Source organism: Saccoglossus kowalevskii, chromosome 12 (assembly GCF_978046115.1).
Source record: "Saccoglossus kowalevskii chromosome 12, keSacKowa6.1, whole genome shotgun sequence".
NCBI classification, from domain to species: Eukaryota; Metazoa; Hemichordata; class Enteropneusta; family Harrimaniidae; genus Saccoglossus; species Saccoglossus kowalevskii.
In genome coordinates this window covers 26,424,191-26,450,262 of record NC_140652.1, presented here as the reverse complement: position 1 = coordinate 26,450,262, position 26,072 = coordinate 26,424,191, and the positions used below count along the sequence as shown (strand labels likewise).

Here is a 26,072-nt window from a genome sequence, read left to right as displayed (position 1 = left end):
ACAACTGGCCGAGATTCATTCACATACGAATGCGACTTTGGGGAACCTTGGTTATGGTCCACATAAGCGCAGGTGCTTTAGTTCGACAGAGCCTGGTTGACGCCAGGAAAGTGCATTAAAATTAGATGCCTATCACTGCCCTGTCTTGTAGTTCCAAACATGAATATGACTTCTGTGGCAAAAATGCACTATGTGTCAGCACTAGCACTTTCACTTTGCACATACAAAAAAGTCAGGAGAGACAACAGTGAAATTCAATGTCCGGAACTGTCGCCTGGCATACAAAAAAACATTGAAAAAAAACAAAAAACAATTGTTGTACTATTAGGTATCAGATGTTGCTCATCATCAATGGAAAATGATGTGGTTTCAATTTCTTATAAGAAAATTAGGCGAACACAAAAACCTCCAGTAGTATTCAAATATCAAATTTTGTAGTTTATTAATATTTAATTCACAAAGATATTTTCATATTATTTTTTTAAATAATTTGTATGGACAATGATATCAATTTAAACTAGAGACAGTAATAGCTTGAATAAGAACATAAAACATTGGTGTTGTCACACTTACTTATACTTTAATTTAAATGACAAATGACCCATGACCAACTCTCAGAGCAGTGTACATGGATGCAGTTGAAAGCACACATTAATAAAATTGCTAAAGAAGTAATAACTTACCTTTTTTTTTTAAATTTTGAATATGTCAAGTATTGCCCATATACACTGGGAAAAGAGGTGCTAAAACAAGTCTGCCACTGAATCTTTTCCTACGTTTATTGTTTTTTTGTTTTTCTTATGAGGCCAAAACTAATTATCTGGTTTTGGACAGCATGCATGTCACAACTGGTTGCTTTTAAAATAATGTAAAAACGAATGAAAAAAACTCTGTTCATTGCACGATTTGTTTTCACTTCTCAAGACAGACATTTTTTTTTAGCCTAAATACTCAGTAATTTTTCTTCTTGAAAAAATCGTTATTGTTAACATTCCAATCTATCAAAAATGTAAAATACAAACTTGTACAAAGATTGTAAGTAAATGTTGTAGACACATCAAGAGTACATAATTGAGGGCTTATATCTACCATTGTTTCCATTACTTTTAATCTAATATTTTGGAAAGATGTGCAATACATAATACTTTCTCTGTTGATGAGGTATATTTTCATATCAGGAAGGATATAAATTAGCAAAGAATGTGAAGAGATTCTCTTTTTTGTTAAAACATTGTATCTTTATTCACATAATTCCATCAGTAGCCAATGTATTGAGTTCTCAGTTTTATTTAATTAATTTCTAATTTAAATTTACTTTTGGATATAATCATTTGTACATTTAGGTGTTTGTCCATATTAAGTTCGTTTAACATTTCCCTGACTATTGTCAGTGAGGATGCAACACGATGTTCATCAATTAGACTTAATTCAATGTTACCGATAAGAACTGCAAAGAAAAAAAACCTCCATTTGCATATCAAGGTTTCATGCCCCAAAAATATAGTGTGAAATGACAAAGGTCACACCTTAAAGCAATATTTGATGACCTTTTATGAACACCTAGGGAATGTTTACAAAACATTAAATGAACATTTTTTTACCTCCTCTCGTCACCTCTAGCCTTTGTTCTTTTTGTCATAATAGCGATGAAACTCTAACACATTTATTCGTTACATGCAACTATGTTACTGTCCTTTGGACATCAATATGTAATAGATGGGGTGAATTTTTAAATACCCCAGACACTTTCACAGATATTCAAATTTTGCTGGGCGATGATCAGTTCTCAAGTTTGTTGAACCATATCATTATTATAACTAAACAAATTATTTATTCCTGTAAATTAAATGGCACTTCACCTTCATTTCGTCTGGTAGAAAAAAAAGTAATGGAAACAAAAGAAATGGAATATTGTATATGTAGTAAAAATAGCGCTATCGAATTGTTTCAGGTGAAGTGGGGTAATTTTACCTAATGTTTGTTTGTGCATCTATCAATTTTCAATCCACAATTTTTTTCAATACAATTGGAGTTACATGGTAAGCTGTCTTCATTATTTGTTGGTTTTGTTTTGTTTTCTTATTTGTTTTGTTTATTACTGTATTTACTGTATTTATTAAAGTCCTGTAATTTTTTGGTTTATGGGTAATAAAAAATATTTATCAAAAAAAAAAAAAATGAACATTTTTCATTTGTATTAATAATATTTACAATACGATTTTCTTTACCTGAAAAGCCCAATGGAAAAAAGGCTTCCATAAAGCAAAATTAGTACAATCATTCCATCGAATAAATTTAACATTAATATTAAAACTAGTATAATTTTTCATGTTTAATTAGACTTTCAAGACTTTATTTTTTAGAGCTTTTCTCTGAATTTCAAGTCCCAAGTCTTAACTACTTATAGAGCCTTAATTATACTGTAGAATACTTTATTTTCGCTTGGAATTTATTTTCGCTATTTTCGCTGAAGGGATGATTCCAGCGAATATACTTTTTTTCCTATATTTCACATTAAACTCATAAAAAATCAGTGAAAATAAATTCCATACAAAATGCCCAAAAAGCCTTTTCAGCGAAAATTTATTCCAGCGAAAATAAAGTATTCCACAGTATGAGGGGGCGTTAGATCACCTATGAGTTGTAACTTGTTATTCCATCAGTGAATGGATCCATAATAGTTTTTATATCGATTTGTTTGCATGCGATTTATTGAATCGTATTTGGGAAGTCTCGGATGTGTGATTCGACATCTAGTGACCTCAATTCCTTCTATTATTGACACTCGACACACCTTCAGTCCCCCCCCCCCTCCGTATCGGCCGCATATACAGATACAGACCATCGCATGTACACGTGCTGTACATGGCGAGAAACGTGCTCGTTGCGGTACCATTGCAATTTCCACCTGTATTCCACGACTGAACGAGTTCTCAAAATCGAGATGAGTTGATGACTTCAAGCATCTTCAGACGATGGCGATGTACTTAGTTGACCGATTTCGTTTGAGACTTGCCAACGCCCGAATGGATAGGTTATTTACTTTCGCGCATATTAGGTGTAAATTATCGAATATAAAACGTACCTACCTGAATCAGATGTGTTTCACGTTGACGGGCGAGCGACGTGAGCCTACTGTCGTCCCGTTCATTCATTCATCCCCCACCTTTAGTAACAACATTATCGTTTGAAAGTACCCGGAAGAATTAAGCACCAAGGATAACGCCCTCTAACGTCAAATCTTGATATTTCTTAGTACGGAAGTTTCACGAAAAACTCGTTTTATTTATGTTTTTGTCGCCATAGTTGGTGTGTCAATAAATTGATATGCTTTGTGTTATGTAAGAAATTTTAAAATAATACATGTATATAAATGTAGAGTACAACTAATAAGTGATCCATAATATCAGATTTATTAAAGGGCGGCAGTCGGCATGCCGCGTTCTGCCTCGATATGGGACCGTGACTCATAGCGACGTATAAAACGCGTGTAAAATATATTGTTTATTTACATGAAATTCGAACACGCGCTGCGCGACGACCACCGCGCTTTAGAGTTACTGTATTTTGTGGCTCGTCTACAATTAAACAAATAATTGCGGGGGGGGGGGGACATCAATGTATTTACGATTAAAAAAATAATTAATAAACTAGGTGTGCTCAATGATATATTTTTATAACAGCAATATTTTCACTTTTACCTCAGACGACCGTAAAACTTTATTAGTTGTCTGAACTTTTACGGATGTGGAAATGTACATGTGATGAATATATAATCCCACGACCCGGATGTGTGTGCGTCCATGTGACAATCACAATGAATATTGGTTCGTGGCTATTATAACGGATATTCAGATTTCCAAGATTTATACACTATGGCCACGAAACTACTTTTCGAGTGAAAAAATTGCTTAAAAAACATGAAAACGGCAATGTTTCGCCCATTTAACATTACAGTATAACATATGGAGCAAAAAAATTTCGTCATACCTGAAAATACTCTTTTGTGTAACAAAAGTAAATTATTAGGTCAAAATACCAGTGAACAATCTTAAATTGATAATACCGACCCATACACTGTAGATGTATTAATTATTCACTGGGTTTTAATTTCGCTATTTTCGCTGATAAGTAAAATCCGCTAAATTAAATCTACGTGAACATGACAAACAAGGTTAACAATAAAACTCATTGTTTCCTTGACAAATTCGTGAAATTAAAACACAGTGAATATGCTCAAAACACCAAAATAGTGAAATTAAATGTCAGTGAAAATAAATGGTTTTACAGTATGTGATATCAAGGTTGACCTTTCCGGGAGATCAAATTATTTTTCGAAATTAGTCTAGACAGGTGCATACCATCGTTTCGGTTCACTTTTCGTGCGTTTTAGCAATTATATCATATACACAGTGGAGGATTTAAAGAGGCGTCTGGTGGCTCTCCTAATACGTTTTTAACTAAACATAACGGTTCTGAACGTTACATTACTTGGACGAAAACGCACAAAACAGAACAACATTTGAATAAAACGTGTTAACGAAACGCTATTGGGATAAAATTAAACTGAAACGCAACAGCGTTGAGACAAACGAAATCGTCAGGGACAAAACAGAATTGACGCGAAAAACTGCCTGTCACTTCTCCCAGCGTTGCCTTATCCGACAACCTGTTAATTTTGTCACGTTTAATTTCTTCATTTTATTTCCTACAATAACAAATTATAATAATGTATTTGCCAAGCTTCAGACAGAACGAAATGACAAATCTTTGGCGTTTTTTTTCTCAGTTTGGAGATTGATATTTTTTGTCAAATCAATGCACAAGCAAAAAACAAATTTCAACTTTGCTGTTGACCGTAATGCGCAACCTACAACTTATAGGTATTTGACGGTGAGGGCGCAACTCATTAACTGCATGATTGATTTCGCCATGGACATTAATAAATTGTCTGAGATTTCAAATGTGAAAACCGGGAAAATGTATTTATCTCTACTTTGAATCACCTCTTCAGCGACTCACTGTATTTACGCCAGCTTATTGACAATTATATGCAATTGTGATTTGTGTGGGTGGCCAATACATGCATATTACTTGTGATAATGAAGATCATTAATCAACTACACGTAAACAGAACAACGTTTCACCGTTAATGGCGCCCTGCCTCAAACGATGTTCTGCCATCAACAAATTCTTTGAAAGAATTAGGTTAGTTCTATTTTTTTCGAAATAGGTGTTCTGACATCAAATTGTTGACTTGCCCATTAATAGCTATTTTTATTGTTTAAAGGCCCAATTGGAGGAATGTCTAGTATGCAAATGAAGCTGTCATTTACTTGCATGGCATATGTGTACAGAAACCATTGTTTATTTACATGAAATTCGAACACGCGCTGCGCGACGACCACCGCGCTTTAATTTCAACAATAGCCTGAAATGCAGATTTGTCGCATCATACCTACTTGTCACCCCTGTATCGTTGAACTACGACGAAACGTGGCAATTCCGAATCCAAATATCGTAAGGAAAACAGTAGACGGGACGACGGGATAGAATGGAACACATTCTGAGGGGAAAGTGCCGTGGCTCGTAACAAGATCTCGCCGGTGACTTGCGTTTAACTAAGGTGTGTAGCAATGCAAAACAAGGTCTATTTTGCGATACATTAAAGCGGAGGGGTCGTCACCTGCGCGCGCGCGGAAATTGAGTCCCAAGCGACGATAACAACACACGCTAAAAACGCAAAGGCTCATGGGTATATGCTTGTTTTTAACAATGGCACGCTAAGGCCATCTGACGCATGCGCAGGTGACGACTTCTCCGCTTTAAAAAATACCTTTGAATAGGTTACCGATTGGACGCATAATTTCAAATGTTTAATAGAAAAGCCTAATGCAATCAATCATGGAGCTAAAAATTAACTCACATCGATGATTTTGTTATCTGCCGAATATGTGCGTAGAAGATGAAACAAAGCGGGCATATACAGGAACTACTGAAAAATCGATTAAAAGTCTATGACGACTCAGTCGTCAACTCCGACTGACCTGCTTTTTAAAGGTATTAGAAAATAATAAAATAAAATGAAATCAACATAATGTGTTTATCGGTGACATTTAAATTTAATTTAATCACTCAGAAATGCATTTTGCCAGCTGTAGTTGTCACTAAAATCTGCGTTATATTCCAAAACGGCTTCAATGTTTTTTGTGGTCGCGACAAGAAGGAAATAAAATACCCCCTCACATTTTCACAATTGCGATAATATTTCCACTATTATCGTAACTCAACACATGAAAAACTGTGCGACGCAATCCGACGCATATAGTCGTCACCTGCGCATGCGTCAAATGGTCATAGCGTGTCGTTGTTACAAACAAGCGTCTACCCGTGCCGTGGACCTTTAACTTTTTAGCGTGTGTTGTTATCGTCGCTTGAGATTGAATTCTCGTGCGTGAGCAGGTGACGACCCTCCCGCTTTAACTTGAAACGAAAGACCCAAGTAGGATTAAAATCAGTTCAATGATTTCATTTTCCTTCTTACCCTTATGAATCAATGAGGTGACGTTCTGCTATGTTGACAGTTGACAAATCAATTTAGACTGACTGAGACTTAATAATAAACTAATCTAGTCTAGGATAAAATTAATCTAAAAATCAATTTAAATTTAAAACGATATAAGGTTATCACATGATATCACATGTTGACAGAGGTTATTACGTCGAGTGACGTCACCGGCTATGTAATCCACGAACCAAGGCTCGTTGCACGTGCACTGACAGTTCCGTGTCGTCGTCGAGATGCATTATGGGTCGCAGACAAATTACCCGGTTAATCTCAGCCAGAACACAGAATAATAATTAACTAAAAATAAATAACCTATGAACTCTACTAGTCTCTAGAATTAGAATGATGGGTAAATCTTCAATGAGCTCGGGTTGATGTGTTGCCATGGAGCGTATTGTTTATGGACTGATGATATTACAATTGTTTTACTTGAATTACAAAGTTGGGTTACATAATATATAAGGTATATTTGGGTGTTATCTTTGTCTTTGTCGTGACTTGATTTGCATAATCAGCGCTTCATATCTTGAATAACCTCATCTAATTTGCATTTCATTTTCGTACATGACTCAATTCGATTCATTTATTTAAAGTCAGTTTGAAATACCTAGCCAAAGGCTAATATCACTGACTACTAAAAATTACATCAAACAAAAGCAAAAATTACAAACATCAAACACAGAGAAAAACAACAGTAAGACTTCATTAAAATAGTAATTAAAATATCCTAAAATGATGGTGACCACAATGACACCGTTTGCTTAAAAAGAATACAAATCATTGCACACCTTCATTCGGTTTGGAAGCGAGTTCCACATTTTAGCACTAACACTTGTAGTTATTCTACATTTCGCAAATTCGTCAGTATTTTTTTGTGACGTCACGATCTTTTACTTTTATTTATTGGAATAACTACACATTTCGCAAATTTATGCTAAGGTGTTGAATGATAATGTGTTGGTTGCTTTTGCTAAATTACACGTTCCATTCAAATACTTCAACAATTTAACAGATCGTCGGCAAATCTGAACCGATGACTTAAATAAACCGGTTACAATGTCATAAACATATTAACGGATATTCTTTGGACAAACCACGTGACATTGACAGTTTCTCATTAAATCGTCTGCACGTACACACTATTCGTTAGCTTCACTTATTAGTGAACCAGCTAGATTTATATTAATTTTTATTAAAATATATAATTAGTTTTTGTTATGAATTGTAATTGGTCCTTTAGGTGCAATCTTGCCCTATTCTGTGACAGCATTTGTATAAGTCGCGCCCTCCAGCGACGAAAATTCGAATGACGTAATTGACGAGTGACAACACAACCAAAAAAATGGCTACTTGATATTGCTTTATCAATATACCACTTTCGCGGAAGTAGCGAGACTGGTGTGCAAAAATACTCCTGCTTTGTTATAGCTGAAAATACAAACATGTCAGTTTGCTGATAGTCGATAGAAGGGAATTTTATTTTTGTGACAACGATTGGTGCACCAAGAAGCATAATATCACCCATGCAAGTTTACGTTACACCCCAAAACGACATGCGCGTGCATGCGAAACTCCGTATCTTCGACTTCCAGGAAAGTCGTCTATCTCAGTCAGATGTACCTCGCAGAAGCGCCCGTCAATAGAGGGCGCGTCGTATCAGAAAGGAGTCAAAGTCAGAATTAGAAAATGTATCATTTGATTGACTTTGTATCCAACCTTTGATGTACAAGTGTTGGGATACTACATGTGACTGTTTTTATCATTAACACATGCGAGACGAGTACAATTCAAAGGATAATTAAGTACGGCGCATACAACTTTAATTACACAGACTTATTAATTCTTCGCACGATCTGCCAGTCGCTTCTAAAAATAGGGCAAAATGTTTAATGAAATATATAACTGTTCACACATTTAAATAATGATATACATAACCATATATGCTAATTTAATAATCAATGAATACAGCAATGAGACGCATATCCACCCGATATTTTAATGTTTTCATCTTATTTGAAACACCGCGACCGTAAATTCTAATGTCAGCTAGGTAAGTTAAAATGTGTGCTCCAGCGTTTTTAAGTATGACATATTGAATAAGATGACGTCATGGTGGGTGTCCCTAATGTGAACTTTTCTACGTAACCATAGAGAGAACGTCGCGAATACACAACGTTGATTATAATATCTTCGCGGTATATTCAGCATTATTCCCATGATATAACCGATTCTCCTATGCTAGTGCTGCACCTTCTCTTTGCGATATATTCACGTTTTGTACGTGATATCAACAAGGCCATCCGATTTAACCAAATTCTCTCTGATATGTAACTATAGTAACAAGCGATAAAACCACATTCTACATTATATATTCAATTCTTATTAGTCCGATTTATGTGTTATATAACCAATTTATATGCGATGCAGTCGCATTATCTAGAATGCAAACAATCTCTATGCGATATAGTCGCATTATCTAGAATGCAACCGATCTATATGCGATGTAGTCGTATTATGCGGAATGCAACCAATCTCTATGCGATATAGTCGTATTATCTAGAATGCAACCAATTTTTATGTGATGTAGTCGTATTATGCGGAATGCAACCAATTTCTATGTGATATAGTCGTATTATCTAGAATGCAACCAATCTCTATGCGATATAGTGACTGTCGCATTGTGTAGAATGCAAACAATCTCTATGCAATATAGTCACATTATGTGTGATATAACCAAGTACATCTGTAGTGGCTGTGTCAAACTTAAGAAAGATCTCACCTGTATATTAAGTTGGTGTTCTAGGTGGCAACTTAAAATTAATTTCAACAAATGTAATGTACTCTCATTCAGCACTAAGCGTGATCCCATTTTACACGTATATAAAAAATACGTAATGTCGTGGTAATGTGCCAGGCGACAGTTCCGGACATTTAGTGTCACTGTTGTCTCTCCTGACTTTTTTTTTTCTGTATGTGCAAATTGCAAGTGCTATTTTGCCACAGAAGTCATATTCATGTTTGGGACTACATGACAGCGCTATGTGGCCATCTCTCTGTCAAATGGCAATTTGTAATGCGCTATCCTGGCGTCAACCAGGCCCGGTCGAACACAAGCACCTGCGGACCTTAACCAAGTTTCCCTCAAAGTCGCATTCGTTAGTGAATGAATCTCGGCCAGTGGAATTGGCCCGCGCATTGAGTATGTGGCACACTCACCCAGGGTAGGGGTCGACCCTTTTGATGTTCAGCCTAAGGTAGGATTTGAACTTGGGTCTACCGATCATGAGTCTGATGCGACAACCACTATGCTACCAGTGACCGGAAATGGTTTTATGATGTTCCGATTTTATTAAATTCAAACACTTCACCAGTTAGCAACATATCCGTGACATTCCAAGCATGAGGGCGCGAAGGAATGTATTGTATATAATTGTATACGGGCTTACCAACCTATGTGCAGCTGGAAATCGAGACACGGGTAGAAACGCCACGTAGTATATTGCTGTTTGATGCTCCGCAATTGATGGAGGGTGGTGGCGGGTTGAACCACACCAGAACATTCTAACATCAGAAAGCACTTTTCTTCCTCGCTGTTTTATTTTGAAGTACTTCACACATACTGTTTCAACCTAAAACCTCCGATTATATGTGTTGTATATGTGTTGTGCACATATTCATAAACGTAACTAAAACACTTTACTCAAAATTCTGTTTTATTTTGAAATAATTCAGAAAACGCATACATTGTTTTAACCTAAATCAACTGTGTGCAGAGAAATTAAATTATCCTCCTAAATGCGCCCACACGAACCTAAAATATATTTTCCCACAAAATCTTAATCATACATCTTTTTACATGAACAGCTTCGTTGAATGCTTCCGTAATACATAACTATTCCACTATTATTTAGAAATCCCGTATTCCGAAATTACAATACAAAACACTGAACAATAATTTAGGTTGTTACTTCTCACTGGTAACTAATGTCGTGCGCATGCTCATTCTACGTTCAGATTGTACTATTAGGAACGTTAAAGTGGCATGTTCGTTAAGGGAGCAATAACAACTTACACTGAATGCCTTTTAGATTTTCCGAGGGAAGACGGGACCCAGAAGTTATCCAACAGATACTTGATGGTAAAGTACTATTGTTACTCCGTCAAATCGGCCGACATGATTTTGTCAATATTGGAATCTAATTTTGTTCTGTCAATTATTGTAGGTTGTCCTTGTCTTAAAATGTTAAAATATCACACTGCGATTTCAAAAGTGGGGAAAATAAACAATCAAATTGAATGGATATATAGTGCATGGATGCCAATCCATGAAAATGTGAATTGAATAAAGTAAATCTACATTTACTGAGAACGTTAATGATTTGTTTTTATTCCACTATTTTTCTTTTCCTGTTTTTTTCTGACGTGCTTGAAAAGACTGCATTCGTAACAACAATACCACAATACCATGATAGGCACATTCATTGATTTAAAATAGGAACGAGTTCAAAGTTTTCACAATTGTTGGGTACTGTTTAGACCTGAATTTCAATACACTTATTCAGTGCCACAAAAAACCGAAAACATATTTAGTTTCAAAAAACACTCCAAACGTTATACAGAGGGTCGGCAAGGAGTATTTTCGTAAGCTGTAATCTATTGTTTTTGTTCTCGTAATAATGTAATTAATATAAATAAAAAACGTAAATGAAAAATGGGTGAAAAATGTAATCAGCTATTATATTTGTCCGTAAATTGTACAAAGATCTTATTTTTTGTAAGCGTATAAAGCATTTTCCACATAAAATATACCAAATCATTAGAAAAGTAATTTCAACCTCACAAGGTACTTTTAAATTTACCATGTCAATGCGTACACTAGACCTTTTTATCTAATATGTAAAATAATCTCGTTCAGCGCTATCTAAGGAACAATGCTATTGCTATCATACTCAATTCCATTTATCGTTTTCCGCGGTACTCTGAAATACTCACTCGAAAGTATGGGTTTACAGATATAAGCAGACTCTACCACGTGGTGTGTCGAATGCATACTAGTAATTAAAGCGGGAGGGTCGTCACCTGCGCACGCGCCGGAATTGAGTCTCAAGCGACGATTACAAAACACACTAAAAAGGCAAAGGCTCATAGGTAGACGTTTGTTTGTAAACATTGACACGCTATGGCCATCTGACGCATGCGCAAGTGACGACTCCCCCGCTTTAAAGCATACAATCACCGACTTAGAACCATGTCTCATGCTGAACCCTGCAATTATTACATACAAACGCGCGAACACCGTTTGATTAACACTCATTTCATTAACAATACAAATTATTAAACAGCCACGTCCGTTTCATCATCACGTGACCTAAGTATATCAAAACCGAAGTCAGAGTACCCCACAGCAGCCACGTACAAAAGAATGTCTACAAAATAATTTGATCAAACACTTTCGGTAAGACGACACGTCATCTGCACAAAAGGCGGTCCCCAGAGAATACTCTCACATTTTGAACACGTCTACATCTTTCAGTATTCTCAGAAAACTTCACAATTCAACCCGTTATGACACTTTGCAATTGTACCACGGGAAAAGATCAAAAGGGGAATTGTATCTTGTTAATGGATTGTTGCGCGCCACACAAAAGTGCGTCGTCTGGGGTGTATTATTATTATTTCATAGGTATCTTGATGGACAGTCGGCTCGTGGCGTTGAATTGATACGGCTGGCGACAACGTCTGCTGTGTCAGTTACTTTATAACAAATACAGCTGAGAAGTAACTGATTGAAGCTTGATGTGACTTAAAACAGTTTTCTCACGTGATTCTACTATTTTCTGTTTGCCACGACCATTAAAGGACGGCAGGTAGAAAGCAAAGTATTCAAAGCGTGGGGAGAATTTAAAGACAACGACATTTCAGCCGATAAACTTCTCCAAACAGCGGCTTCATTATGTGGCAATGCACCAGTCACCAACTGACTTGAAACGATAAGAACATATTTGGGATGAATCGACTTTGAAACGAATCGATAATATATGTCGATATATGTATGTATATATATATATTATACTTGTGTAACATCCAATAAAACCAGAAAGCCTTGAACAAACTGTTTTAAAATTCAATTGAAACACAAATACCATATAATACCGTACGATTCACGATCTAATTATAATAACACAGTGACAATTAAAGGTTAATACACGTGTCGGTATCACTTTTTTGAAGAATTAGTTGACCATTACCCACAATCCTTTTAAACATTTCACAAAAAATAAAACCGCAGCACCCCATGGTATAATTGTAGATGTATTGTAATGTATTTCCGTATGTTAATGGACAGTGAATCTTGTAATTTGTAAATGTATCTTTTACTGTTATTTATTGTCTTGTAGTTCAAGTTTTAGTGACTTCAATATTTTGTCTGTGTCTGTCACACGCAACGTAATATTACCGTAATTGGTTTAGTACAGGTGTGATGGTTCAAATACAAAAATGGCAACAGTAACAGAAAGATTTCCCTGGCGGCGATGATAACATACGAACACGGAGCCAACAGATGAGGTTTCAACTGGTACTGGTATTATTATACTCTGCAAACATCAAGTACAATAACGCGGTAAAACTCCACTACTCCAATAACTAGATACTTAAACTCCAATACAATTCAACGAGATCTCCGATCTGAACTCAGTGTTGGACAACTCCCTTATATATGGGATATATATATATGTATATAGACCATTACATCAGTATACATAATGAGTCTGGAATTTACTACCAATTTCTAGTATGTTCCATTACCTTCTATTGCCTCCTACAGTGTTCTATTACCTATTCAACCATTTTCTAAAAAAAAAATCTAGAATATTCCACCCAGACACAGTACGGTTCGAGAACATTCTCAGTGACACGGAAGTGGTAAATAAGTCGTATGCGACAGTGTTGTGTTAATAAATAAACTATTGTCTCAAATCAACCTCAAGTAATCCTTTTATGGTTTGCACCGGCATGTGACATCCCATTAGCACACTTTCCTAGGTGCGTCTACATATAAAGACATCGTTTCAATGGTTCTTACCTTCAGTGCCTATTCATATCGTCACTTAGATGTGAACAATAAAATCAAGCTCGGATTTCCCGTCTTTATATATTTAACATAAACTATTACACTATGCCCTTAAAAAAATGGGCGCGAATGACCCTATTGGCCTTATTGACGCTGTAGGCCGGCATTCTTTCAACACAGTCTGTGCTTCGGACAGCGCTTCTTGTGACGACACAGCGAATTGACCTATCACCCCTATGGTGAATGGTACAAGCTCGGTGACACAAAATGGAGGCGATGATGTTTGTGAGCATATCGCAATTTAAACCGTAGATCAGTAGGTTGAGGCTGTTTCTTTTACTTGTACGATTAATAACGGTAGCTGTTTCATTACAATATACAAATAAGTATGGTGGTGCTGGGACGAATGTGAATTGGGACGAATCGACTTGTGGGACGAATGTGAATTGGGACGAATCGACTTGTGGGACGAACGTGAATTGGGACGAATCGACTTGTGGGACGAATCGACTTGTGGGACGAACGTGAATTGGGACGAATCGACTTGTGGGACAAATGTGAATTGGGACGAATCGACTTGTGGGACGAACGTGAATTGGGACGAATCGACTTGTGGGACGAATCGACTTGTGGGACGAACGTGAATTTGGACGAATCGACTTGTGGGACGAATGTGAATTGGGACGAATCGACTTGTGGGACGAACGTGAATTGGGACGAATCGACTTGTGGGACAAATGTGAATTGGGACGAATCGACTTGTGGGGCGAACGTGAATTGGGACGAATCGACTGGTGGGACGAATGTGAATTGGGACGAATTGACTTGTGGGACGAACGTGAATTGGGACGAATCGACTTGTGGGACAAATGTGAATTGGGACGAATCGACTTGTGGGGCAAACGTGAATTGGGACGAATCAACTTGTGGGACGAATGTGAATTGGGACGAATCGACTGTGAATCAGTATATATGCCATATGCAGTAGCATATTTGTCGTGCGCAGTAGCATATATGCCGTATGCAGTAGTATATTTGTTGTACGCAGTAGTATATTTGTCGTGCGCAGTAGTATATATGCCGTATGCAGTAGTATATTTGTCGTACGCAGTGATATATATGCCATATGCAGTAGCATATATGCCGTATGCAGTAGTATATTTGTCGTACGCAGTGATATATATGCCATATGCAGTAGCATATATGCCGTATGCAGTAGTATATTTGTCGTGCGCAGTAGTATATATGCCGTATGCAGTAGTATATTTGTTGTACGCAGTGATATATATGCCATATGCAGTAGCATATATGCCGTATGCAGTAGTATATTTGTCGTACGCAGTGATATATATGCCATATGCAGTAGCATATATGCCGTATGCAGTAGTATATTTGTCGTACGCAGTAGTATATTTGTCGTACGCAGTAGTATATATGCCGTATGCAGTATTATGCATGCAGTAGTATATTTGTCGTGCGCAGTGATATATATGCCGTATGCAGTAGTATATATGCCGTATGCAGTAGTATATATGCCGTATGCAGTAGTATATATGCCGTATGCAGTAGTATATTTGTCGTGCGCAGTAGTATATATGCCGTATGCAGTATTATGTATGCAGTAGTATATTTGTCATGCGCAGTGATATATATGCCATATGCAGTATTATATATGCCGTGTGCAGTGCTATATATGCCGTGTGCAGTAGTATATTTGTCGTGCGCAGTAGTATATATGCCGTATGCAGTATTATGTATGCAGTAGTATATTTGTCATGCGCAGTGATATATATGCCATATGCAGTATTATATATGCCGTGTGCAGTGATATATATGCCGTATGCAGTAGTATATATGCCGTATGCAGTAGTATATATGCCGTATGCAGTAGTATATTTGTCGTGCGCAGTAGTATATATGCCGTATGCAGTATTATGTATGCAGTAGTATATTTGTCATGCGCAGTGATATATATATGCCATATGCAGTATTATATATGCCGTGTGCAGTGATATATATGCCGTATGCAGTATTATATATGCCGTATGCGGTAGTATATATGCCGTATGCAGTAAATGTATGCCATATGCAGTAGTATATATGCCGTATGCAGTAGATGTATGCCATATGCAGTAGTATATATGCCGTATGCCCTAGATGCATGCCATATGCAGTAGTATATATGCCATATGCAGTAGTATATATGCCGTATGCGGTAGTATATATGCCATATGCGGTAGTATATGTGCCGTTTGCAGTATTATATATGCCGTATGCAGTAGTATATTTGCCGTACAGTGATATATATGCCGTATGCAGTAGATGTATGCTATATGCAGTTGTATATATGCAGTATGAAGTAGATGTACGCCGTATGCGGTAGTATATATGCCTTATGCAGTAGTATATATGCCGTATGCAGTAGTATATTTGTCGTGTGCAGTGGTATATATGCCGTATGCAGTAGTATGTAAGCCGTGTGCAGTAGTATATATGCCGTTTGCGGTAGTGTATATGCCGTGTGCGGTAGTATATATGCCGTGTGCAGTAGTATATATGCCGTGTGCAGTAGTATATATGCCGTATGCAGTGGTATATTTGCCGTATGCAGTAGTATATTTGTCGTATGCGGTGATATATATGCCGTATATATGCCGTGTGCAGTGGTATGTATGCCGTGTGAAGTAGTATTTCTGTCGTGTGCAGTGGTATATATGCCGTATGCAGTAGGTAGTGTTTACTTCAGGAAATACATCAATCAGTATTGGGTGAAATTAGCATCAGTTTCCTTTATTAAAAATCATCTACATCTATGGTTTCGACATAGTCTAGCTATGTATACATCCAAACCACATATCTTACATCCACCACTGTTCTTAATACATAATACAGTTGAAAGAAGAGACACTTTTGTTAACGATTTATAAATTCTAATTATGTACTTTAATCTCTGACTCTACAACCATTGCATTGAATGATGGACCAAGGCCATTTATAAAATAAAACAAGGAACTGAGTTGTATATTGGTACAAGTTAAGACCCAGTTAAAGACCCTATATGTATCTACTCTATCGAGGAATTGAACAACAACAAATATATCCTGCGGCCACATTGTGCATGATAAATATTTTTTTGAATATATGCAAATGTGATCAACGAGATACTAGTGTTTACGTTCAACAATTATTCATTTAAAGTTAATTTACCATTAACGTGCAGATTAGCTTATCTCAGTGATATTTATGGTGTCGCTGCTACCCTGTGGGCAAATACATGGGATACAAATTGACCCTCAATATGCGTACTATCCCGACCTAACTGCTTGCTAGCTGCAGTTATGGATTTCGCTGGTGTATGTTTTTGACTTTTTCTGTTGCATCGTTAGTCTGATTCGTTCGTCTATCGGTAATTGCGATGCAGCAGAAAACGCCAAAAACGGACACCAGCGAAATCCAGAGCTACAGAACTGCAGCTAACTGCTTGCCTGAACAACAAATCACGAGCCAACTCAATACTTTGTATATAACGCAGAGAGTGCATACATATGACAAGATGGATACGACTTACTTACATAGAAAGGGTTATCCCTCTCATCAAATAGAGCGATATGGAACTCAATACAATTGTACAATTAGGCAAAGTATCTCGATATTAGTTAACTACTGATCAAAGCACAATTTTGGAAAAAAAATGCGTTTATCATATTAACTATACTAGCGTATTCTCATTACCGGACTTAAGTATAAGCATTAATTTGGCAGAACAAAGTGTGTAAATCATTATTGAAAACCCACCAAAAATGGCAACATTTCAAAAACATTGTATTTCTATCAAAGTTTCCGCATTTTTGTTGTTGAAATATCAACAGATTTTCAAAAATTATTCAGACACTTAATCACAATATCAAATACTAGTATATCGCGCCATATCTCCCAAGTGCTTCTTTTAACAAGCCCAGCAAAAGAAAAGATAAAATTGAAGCGTGAAGCGTACAGTGTTAATTTGAGACAAGTACATACATGGGTTATTGGATAGTCTGCAAACCATAGGAGACCTGGCGTAGACACACATGTTATCCTAACTCACAATGGCATAATAATACTGCTTAATTTGTTAACAAAGCTTAAACCCAATAATTTCGAAGTAATCATACACACGTATGAGCGATTTTCTATTTAGAATCACTAATACACCAGCTGTATTCTAAGCTGTATAATCATTGAAAACAAAATAATACAAACCCATTGGACTACGACAAAAGTGAATGATTTGATCGAACACTGAGCCAAGCAAAATGCGACAATATGAGATTAAATTAGTACAACAAACTGTCAGATGCTGCTACGTGATTTCAACTTGCCACGATATGTATTGCCAACGACAGTCAAGTATCTAATAAGGCCATTAAGCATGACACGCACGTCGTCAGTGCTTCTCACTTTCACTTTCATTTTAGGCCATGGTAATAATCGACCCTTAATGGTATGGTGAGAGTAATAAAACACTAAAAGTCTCTTCAGTTCAAAATTACAGTTGAACAACACACTTTAGGCACATCAACGACTTGTCACATTTTCTCATCATCTTTTCGACTGCTTCGGCCTCACAGGACAGCCATTAAGTGTATATATCCTTGAGCACACGAGTCGACCACAGTCTGCGGAAATTATAGTGCGCGTTGTGGATTGAACACAATAAACAATATGGATCGTGACAGGTAAAGATGAAATACTAAATGCAGAAAATATAATGAACCGTTTCGTGAAGACGCATAGCATGAACCACCGACCTCACTGCGAACCGACTTCTTTGTAAGGCAATATCGGAAACAGACGTCATGATTTATAAATGTCAAATGGAACAAAAATATATGTTTTCAGTCGCAGGGACCGACATCAGGTCCAAAAATAAACTTTGTTTTTGTTTCTTCAAAACGTTACAGTATAAAACCATGTCGTTATTCAGAGTACTTCTCTGGCGCTGAAAAACAAAACAAAACAAAAATAATTTCAAAAAGTTATGAAACATTACCGACAAAAAGTTATGACTACAAATTTTCGTTTATGTTAACTGTATTTTAGAATGATAAATTCATTAACAGCGGAAGAATCACACAGGTTACACATGGACTGTGTGAGTGTGTACTATTTTTGCTGACGGACTCGGCAAACAAAAGGACATTTAATTTTTCAACCTGCACAATCGCATTACCCGTGATGCATAGTTTGTGCTTTATCCACTACACATAATAATTAACTCAGGCTTCGATTCGTGTACGGCTATATTGGGTACCGTGATGTTATTACGAGAGGTTAATATCAAAGCTTCGTTTTAGCGCGCATCATCACATCGATTAATCGAAATCACAAGGATTTTAAATTCTGATGTTATCACTGCTTTGTTAACCTTGATCGTTGCCGCGTCACAAGGTTTTTCCACACACTTTATTAAACCGTTAAATTGATAATCGCTTGCTTTGGAGTATATATCTGATTGTGTCAATCAAAAATATCAGTATTTCAAGAACTGGCATATATTGATGAACTTGCATTTCATGTAGTTTTAACTTTGATTGTTGTATTGTTTTTATAAACACAAATCACATTTTAATTGGATTTATTCCACAATAAGGAACGAACTAAGAATTTTCCCCGAGTTCACATTGATTACGGATAACTGACAAGGGTTATGTGTTTTTACGTGCACTTTTTTTGCAGCTTTGTTTCAGCGGAAGTCGATCTTACCAAAATTCACCCTCACAAAGTTAGATCTTAATATTATTTAAGTTCCTATCGTCTTTTTCTTAACTTGTTAGATAAGACATATATTCAAAGTTTTTGATCGGATTTGGACAATAAAATAATTGAGGAATTTCGAAGAAAAACACAATTATTTGTTATTTGTTATTTTAGACCTGATAAACGTAATTCGAGTTTTTGAACATTTTTGAAAAAACAAAAACATAAGAAGGATAACAGGAGTCGATTTTTGTTTTAAATATGTAAAAATGTTAGAAGTTTTTTACAACATGTAAATCTAGTAATATACTGAGAACGTTATGTTTCTTTACTTTTAGTGTCAGACATTAATCGTAGCACTTTTTATACTCAATGTACATGAGGAAACAAAGTACATATCATTGTAATTGTTTTCTTTATTGTCGTTAAATTTTCCCATTTCTCAAATAATTAAGCTACCTCGTTATTATTCATCGCACGATTCAACTTATGAAAGCCACTGTTAGAGGAGAGCTAAAACGTTTAATGCTGAATCAGCGAGGTTAAGGTTCGCTTAATGTAGCCTGTTCGAATATATTCTTTAACAGTTTGTGTTGGCTCACTTGCTAACACCTGCAGATTTATAAATGCAATGACTCACTCATCCACTGCCAAGCGACTTAAGACACGCACATGTCATAGGGGTGTGTACGTTACGTTGTAACAATCACATTGTTAATGTTTGGTAGATTGACCACGCACAATTACATGATATGCCAATAAATCCATCATTTACAACTACTGCACCATTGTAACGAAAATGTAAACAGTGTTATAACAACATTATATTCAATTCCAGTGAAAATTCTAGTAGACATTTTCAGAAAATACAATTCATAATTACAGAAGAATTGTGGAATACAAGCTATTTATCTATTTATTTATTTATTTATTTATTTATTTATTTATTTATTTATTTATTTATTTATTTATTTATTTATTTATTTATTTATTTATTTATTTGTTTGTTTGTTTGTTTGTTTGTTTGTTTGTTTGTTTGTTTGTTTGTTTGTTTGTTTGTTTGTTTATTTATTTGTTTGTTTATTAATTTGTTTGTTTGGTTGTGTGTTAGTTTATTTATTTATTTATTTATTTAATAAATAATTAATTAATTCGTTTATTTATTTATTTATTTTATTTGACCATATTTAAAAAAAAATTCTAAGATGCATAAATGTATGTGTTTTTTTTTTCACTCGATTATGCTGACCATTTTTACATTCAGGTATCCAAATCTATAGAATGCATACATTTATCGAAATTAATTAACGAGCTAATGTTTAATGTTTGAGTATATCACATCGACAATCTCTGAAAAGAACGTGAAGAAACTTGACAATTGCCCACCGAGTAGAACTCGAGCATGTCACAATTAGAGATCCACACTAATTTGCATATACATAAAAGAACAGTGACGTCATTGCAGTGATGTTATAATTCACTGGTCGTGACATCTAAAGATATTTTACCAGTATTTAATATTTGATTGCGTGGATCATTAATTATTTAAAATACATGCAAATATGCAAATGTATTCATCATGACGATGAGAGCTGTCAACGTTTATCGCTATTTTATGTAAGTTCCATTTATGGCGGAGCTCTGAGATTGTCAACGATATTGTATATCGAAGAATTCTAAAAAGTATACAAAGTTCATTTTGATTAACACTCAAAACCAAAAATATCTACTACATCATTGAAAATCAATAGCGTATTATCAAGTAGAAAATATCAATAAACAGATTTAACTGACACACTCTGTTATTAATATAGCGTACACCGTGACATTCGAAATACATACAACTAGTTTTTCTAAAATCGACCCATTGACATGATAGCATATTGATCGAAAATTCATTAAAAAAACAGCGGGCATATATTTTGCAGGATGGTTTACTTGGCTTGCGGAGACATACACTGGTATTACCAAGGACTAGTCTTACCCGGATGTCTTTGAGGCAAATGTGCATACGTACTTGAAAATCAATTTCAATTGAGAATTTCCACATCAAGGTCTGCTATATTACGCACACAACTCTATTTGAATACGATCGACACTAAGCGTTGGGATCCTTGTTATTCAGTTCCCATGGAAACCACCACAGGCTCCCACTCGCTGCTGCCTTTCCTACGGCAACGATCGTGGTGTATGCTTATTGCTCATAATAGATTCTAGTTAAAACCGCTTACCTCAAATTGGAATTCATCGCTAATGCTGATTATAAGTCCGTCTACTCTGAACACGATGGTTATCGTACGGAGATTTACTGAACAGCTTCGTGGTAGCCTGCTCTACCTGAAGACAGAAATGAAAATAAATATCATCAGTGAGTCATCGCAATCTTTGCTACCCTTTTGCATGCATGATCTTATAAGTAAGCAGTAACTATGGCAACCAATTCCTGGTCTTGTATTATCTATATATAAGCCACGACGTCGGAGTTATTTGTCAAAATTATATTTCTCCACCAATACGTTGATAAACTTGCTATTACATCTGGACAACCTGTTCATGCATTTATGATAAACGACGATTCTCCAAAATTTCTTGTAATTTCGAATTATATAATTGCAACGTCAACATAATGAAGTACTGCAAAATCTTGATAAAATAGGATAAGAATTGTTTGACAGATTGAATAGAAGATATCAACTATCGATATATATATATATAATTATACAAATAATCACATATGTGCCACGAATTACCCGAATGTCTGAAAATACACCAATAAATGATACACGCGAGTTTTCAATTTTAATGGATACCTTGTGTATTACAACTGTGTGCTCAGTGTTAAAACATTGTCCGGAACATAGTATGAAATGCACATAATGTTGAAGTCAATCATTATCAAATGAATTCATGGAACACATAGGTAATTAAAAATCTGACTTTTACATTGTGAATATTTCTGATTGGAGTAAGTACACAGTACATATTTTACAATTAGAAGTGTTCAGTGCACATAATTATAAAACAACGGAAAGTTTAAATAAAAATGTATTGACACCTGTCTCAAAAACAGGTGTAATGACTTTTTAAAACTATATTTGCTGTTTAATCTTATCGTAATATTCTTTAGTTGTTTTCTTTATGTTTGCTTTATTGTACCACAATTACGACTACAATAAAGATTATCATCACATAGTTTTCCCGAAAGAATAAAAGTATAACTAAATAAAGAATGGCAGACTGTCGGACTGAATAAATTAATTAACGCATGAATGAATAAAATTATTGCGCGGGATATTTTACGAGTACATACTATAACATTGGATGTATACAATACAACCCACTTCTACTGCCATCCATTGTAAATGTGTGTTGATGCAGCCACTTGAAGCACAAGAATTGATGACTTTTGTTGACTAAATACAGCGACAAACATAGAGTTATTAGACACACTGTCAGTCATATCGCTGTGCAGATTCTCATTTCAACTACATTCATTCACATGTACATAAAGTCGCCTTAAATTCACTGTTATAAGAATGGTAGTAACGTGATGTAGTTATTCAGTTATTGCGCAGACATGATGTAATGAACCTTGCTGATTGTGTGATAGTATTTCAATGTTCTTGATAATTTTAATAATACAAAAAAGTGATAGATTATTATTAAAATGTCCGATTAACAAAATGATAAATGTGCTTCGATTACTGGACATAATCAGCAGCATCATTCATCGTAAATATCGCAAAACGGTATAGACATTAAATTGTATTTACAACATCTCGAGTAATCTATTTTTAGCAAATGTAATCATCCAGGTGATGTAGTATTCTTGCCGTATGTTTACAGTTCAATACGTTTATTTATATACATAACAACATGGTTGCTGGATTCTCCTCATTTCGATGTGAATATCGGTACTCTAATTGAAGGACTTTATTTTCTGTCATAAAAACTGTCAAGAATCATTCAATGGTGATTACAGAATTCAATATCAAGTACAATGCTGTGAGATGTTTAGTGCAAAATACAATTTAGCACATGTTTACAGCGTCGTTAAAAAATTATCAATGTAAAGTTGGGCGACATATATTTAAGTGTTTTCAATTGCCACTGGTGATTTACATATTATTTCAAGGTAGCAGGAATGACTGACCACAATTAACGCAACGTATGGGAGTGTCTGACGCATTCAACGTTATATTTCTCATTTAAGTGTACCACGTGTTACATGCTTTATATACTGATGTTAAAAATCACATAAAATTAAGAAAATGTAAAGGCCCGTGGTCTGGTGGTTCTAAAACATACGCTTTTGCTGTTATTTTCTTATCACTGAAAAGAATAATAGACATGTAAAAGATCATATATATATTATCGGAACAGTACAGTACTGCAACACAAACTGTTACACGACCATGTTATTATGCTCGGAGGAAAATACAATTCTAAAAACAAAATGAGAATTTACGAACTTTTTAATCTTACATTTTGAATTAACACTAGCGTGCGGGAGTTATTTTTAACGAAAGCACCTGATTTCTTTTCTTCGTTAGTTGTTTTTCATTACTTCTCGGTAGTGTGTGCACTGAAAGTACGCGTTTTGCTTGCATGCATGTAGATGCATGATATAGAGACAGTTATTAAAAAACATTATAAATAAATGAAAAAAAGATCATTAATTATTAACAGAAATATATGAGGTCAATAAGCACAATTAAATTAATATCTGTTAAAACTGATGTAGCATAAATATTCGAAAACCCATTCAAATCATCAAAATCAATGGAAGATGCCATTCGATTATAGTATTTAGGTTTCAAAATCACCAAACATGTGTTTTCAGTCGAGATATACCTTTAGTATAGCGTGATAATGTGCCATCACAAAAAATCGCAATATTCTGCGTGAGAATAATTGGCAATAAACGACAACTGTAATATTATAGTCATTACCCGTACATTGTGACGTCATGCAATTACCTGGTCACACCGATACCGCGAGAATGAATAGGACGTGTTGCATCCATTTATTAATATCGCATAACGTTTACTCGCCGTCAGGAATAATCGCAAAAAGCTTTTCCTCAATACTGCCAATCAAGGTATTCAAAGATTACGCGTAACAGCTAGATACTGTCGTGTACACATTCCCAGTCATTGAAAAAAAAAAGATTTGTAAACCTACATAACGAGCGAACATATGACTACCAATATACTTATCATTCCATAAAAATCAATATATATTTTCAAGGAGAATGATTACAAAGCTAAGGCTATTACAGATTGCAGTTGCAATGCTGTTCGTACTAATTAGCGTGATTTTGATTTCGATGAACGAGCTATTTCCTGTTCTACTACAGCCTTAAGGGTCAGCTAGGGACGTTGAAAAGTGTACACCAAGACCTGTATTATACATCTACGCATACAACAATGACTTATTTATTCGGGATATTTCCTCAGGTATGATTTATGCAATCAGAAGACGTAGTTGGTAAATGCTGAGGGGGAAATACAACTAACGAGGCTTCGCTGCTAATCATTCTCCTCACCGCGGAAGCCATTATCTATAACAATTCTCTAATGCCAGTGATTTGAGTAATATAGACTATATCTTTGTTGGCGGCACAAAAATTACACGCGGCGGCATACGGTTTGTTTTTCGACATCCGCAATTAGTGTTCCACAGCCTGCAATAAAAAATTAATCTGTACAAACTCCACAGGGAAAATCAGACGATCAAGAACAATATTTCACTTTGCATGTCAAATGTAAAATGCAATGCAACAACGAAGCTCAGTACCACTCCGGATTGCATTGGAATACACTAGGACATCCAAATATAAGAATGGGAGTCTCACTAACTAAATGGGGAGGGGGGATTAACCCACCACTCGCGACTACAACAATGCATCGCCGATAACAGCGACATTTTACAGCTATATAATTTTGATATAAATAAACACATCCTATAAGATTGCCGTTTATTGCGGAAATTGCCTCGCTATAAAGCAAATGAAGATGCATCTTTAATTTTAAACACAATCCGTCTACTCACCTTATCAATAAGATCACTCTGACTCGTTTTATAGGTTACGCTTTCTTCATTGTCCAAAGCAGTCTGTCTTGAATGGGCCTTATTAACGACAACTATCACACATATCACAAACAGCAGAAAGCAAAGCCCGACCACCGTGAGTATGACTAAGACGACCCGATCCCGTTTCATGTTGCCTGTCAAATAACGACTGCTATTCTGGAAATGCATGTTGACAACGACCATATATATGAATTCACTATGCGCAGGTCAAGACTGTGCCAAATGATAATTTCACGTGAAGCTTAAAACATAAGAGACTGGTGAGCGCCACCAGTCACACTGACAAGACATTCAGCGTGAGTGATAACTGCTTATCGTTACTTTAATGTCAGCAAACCCTTTTTAAATACTTTGTGAGTATCTTTAATATTAAGTATCGATGTACGCAAAGCATCTAGATGGCTTTTTTTTTTATCAGAGAGAAGGTAACCTGGTATTTCGTTACTAATGTACGCGCGTTGTACCGTACTTACTGTCGACGGATCACGACAGAAATCAATTTTGTTTATGACGTGATATCGAACAATAAACTCCACACTTCTCGCCCGGGCAGGAAATGAACTTTTAGAAATACACGAGAAGCACGTGATTCAAGAT

General features: G+C 35.7%; 1 protein-coding gene and 1 long non-coding RNA gene across 2 annotated transcripts in view; both read right to left on the bottom strand.

Moving 5' to 3' along the window:
* The window catches only part of LOC146735674 (uncharacterized), a 105,357-nt gene extending 102,163 nt beyond the window's left edge, over positions 1-3,194 (bottom strand). The window contains exon 1 of the long non-coding RNA XR_014931250.1: positions 3,090-3,194. This is a non-coding gene — a long non-coding RNA (uncharacterized LOC146735674). The remainder of the gene's footprint in view (positions 1-3,089) is intronic.
* A 15,287-nt stretch (positions 3,195-18,481) lies between these two features.
* On the bottom strand, positions 18,482-25,643 carry LOC144363569 (uncharacterized). The gene is made up of 3 exons (XM_078014179.2): positions 25,434-25,643; positions 21,611-21,716; positions 18,482-18,621 (listed from the first exon to the last, which is right to left on the bottom strand). Exons 1-2 carry the CDS (start codon positions 25,641-25,643, stop codon positions 21,630-21,632), a joined length of 297 nt encoding a protein of 98 aa, XP_077870305.1. The 3' UTR covers positions 18,482-18,621; positions 21,611-21,629.
* Between the last annotated feature and the right edge of the window lie 429 nt (positions 25,644-26,072).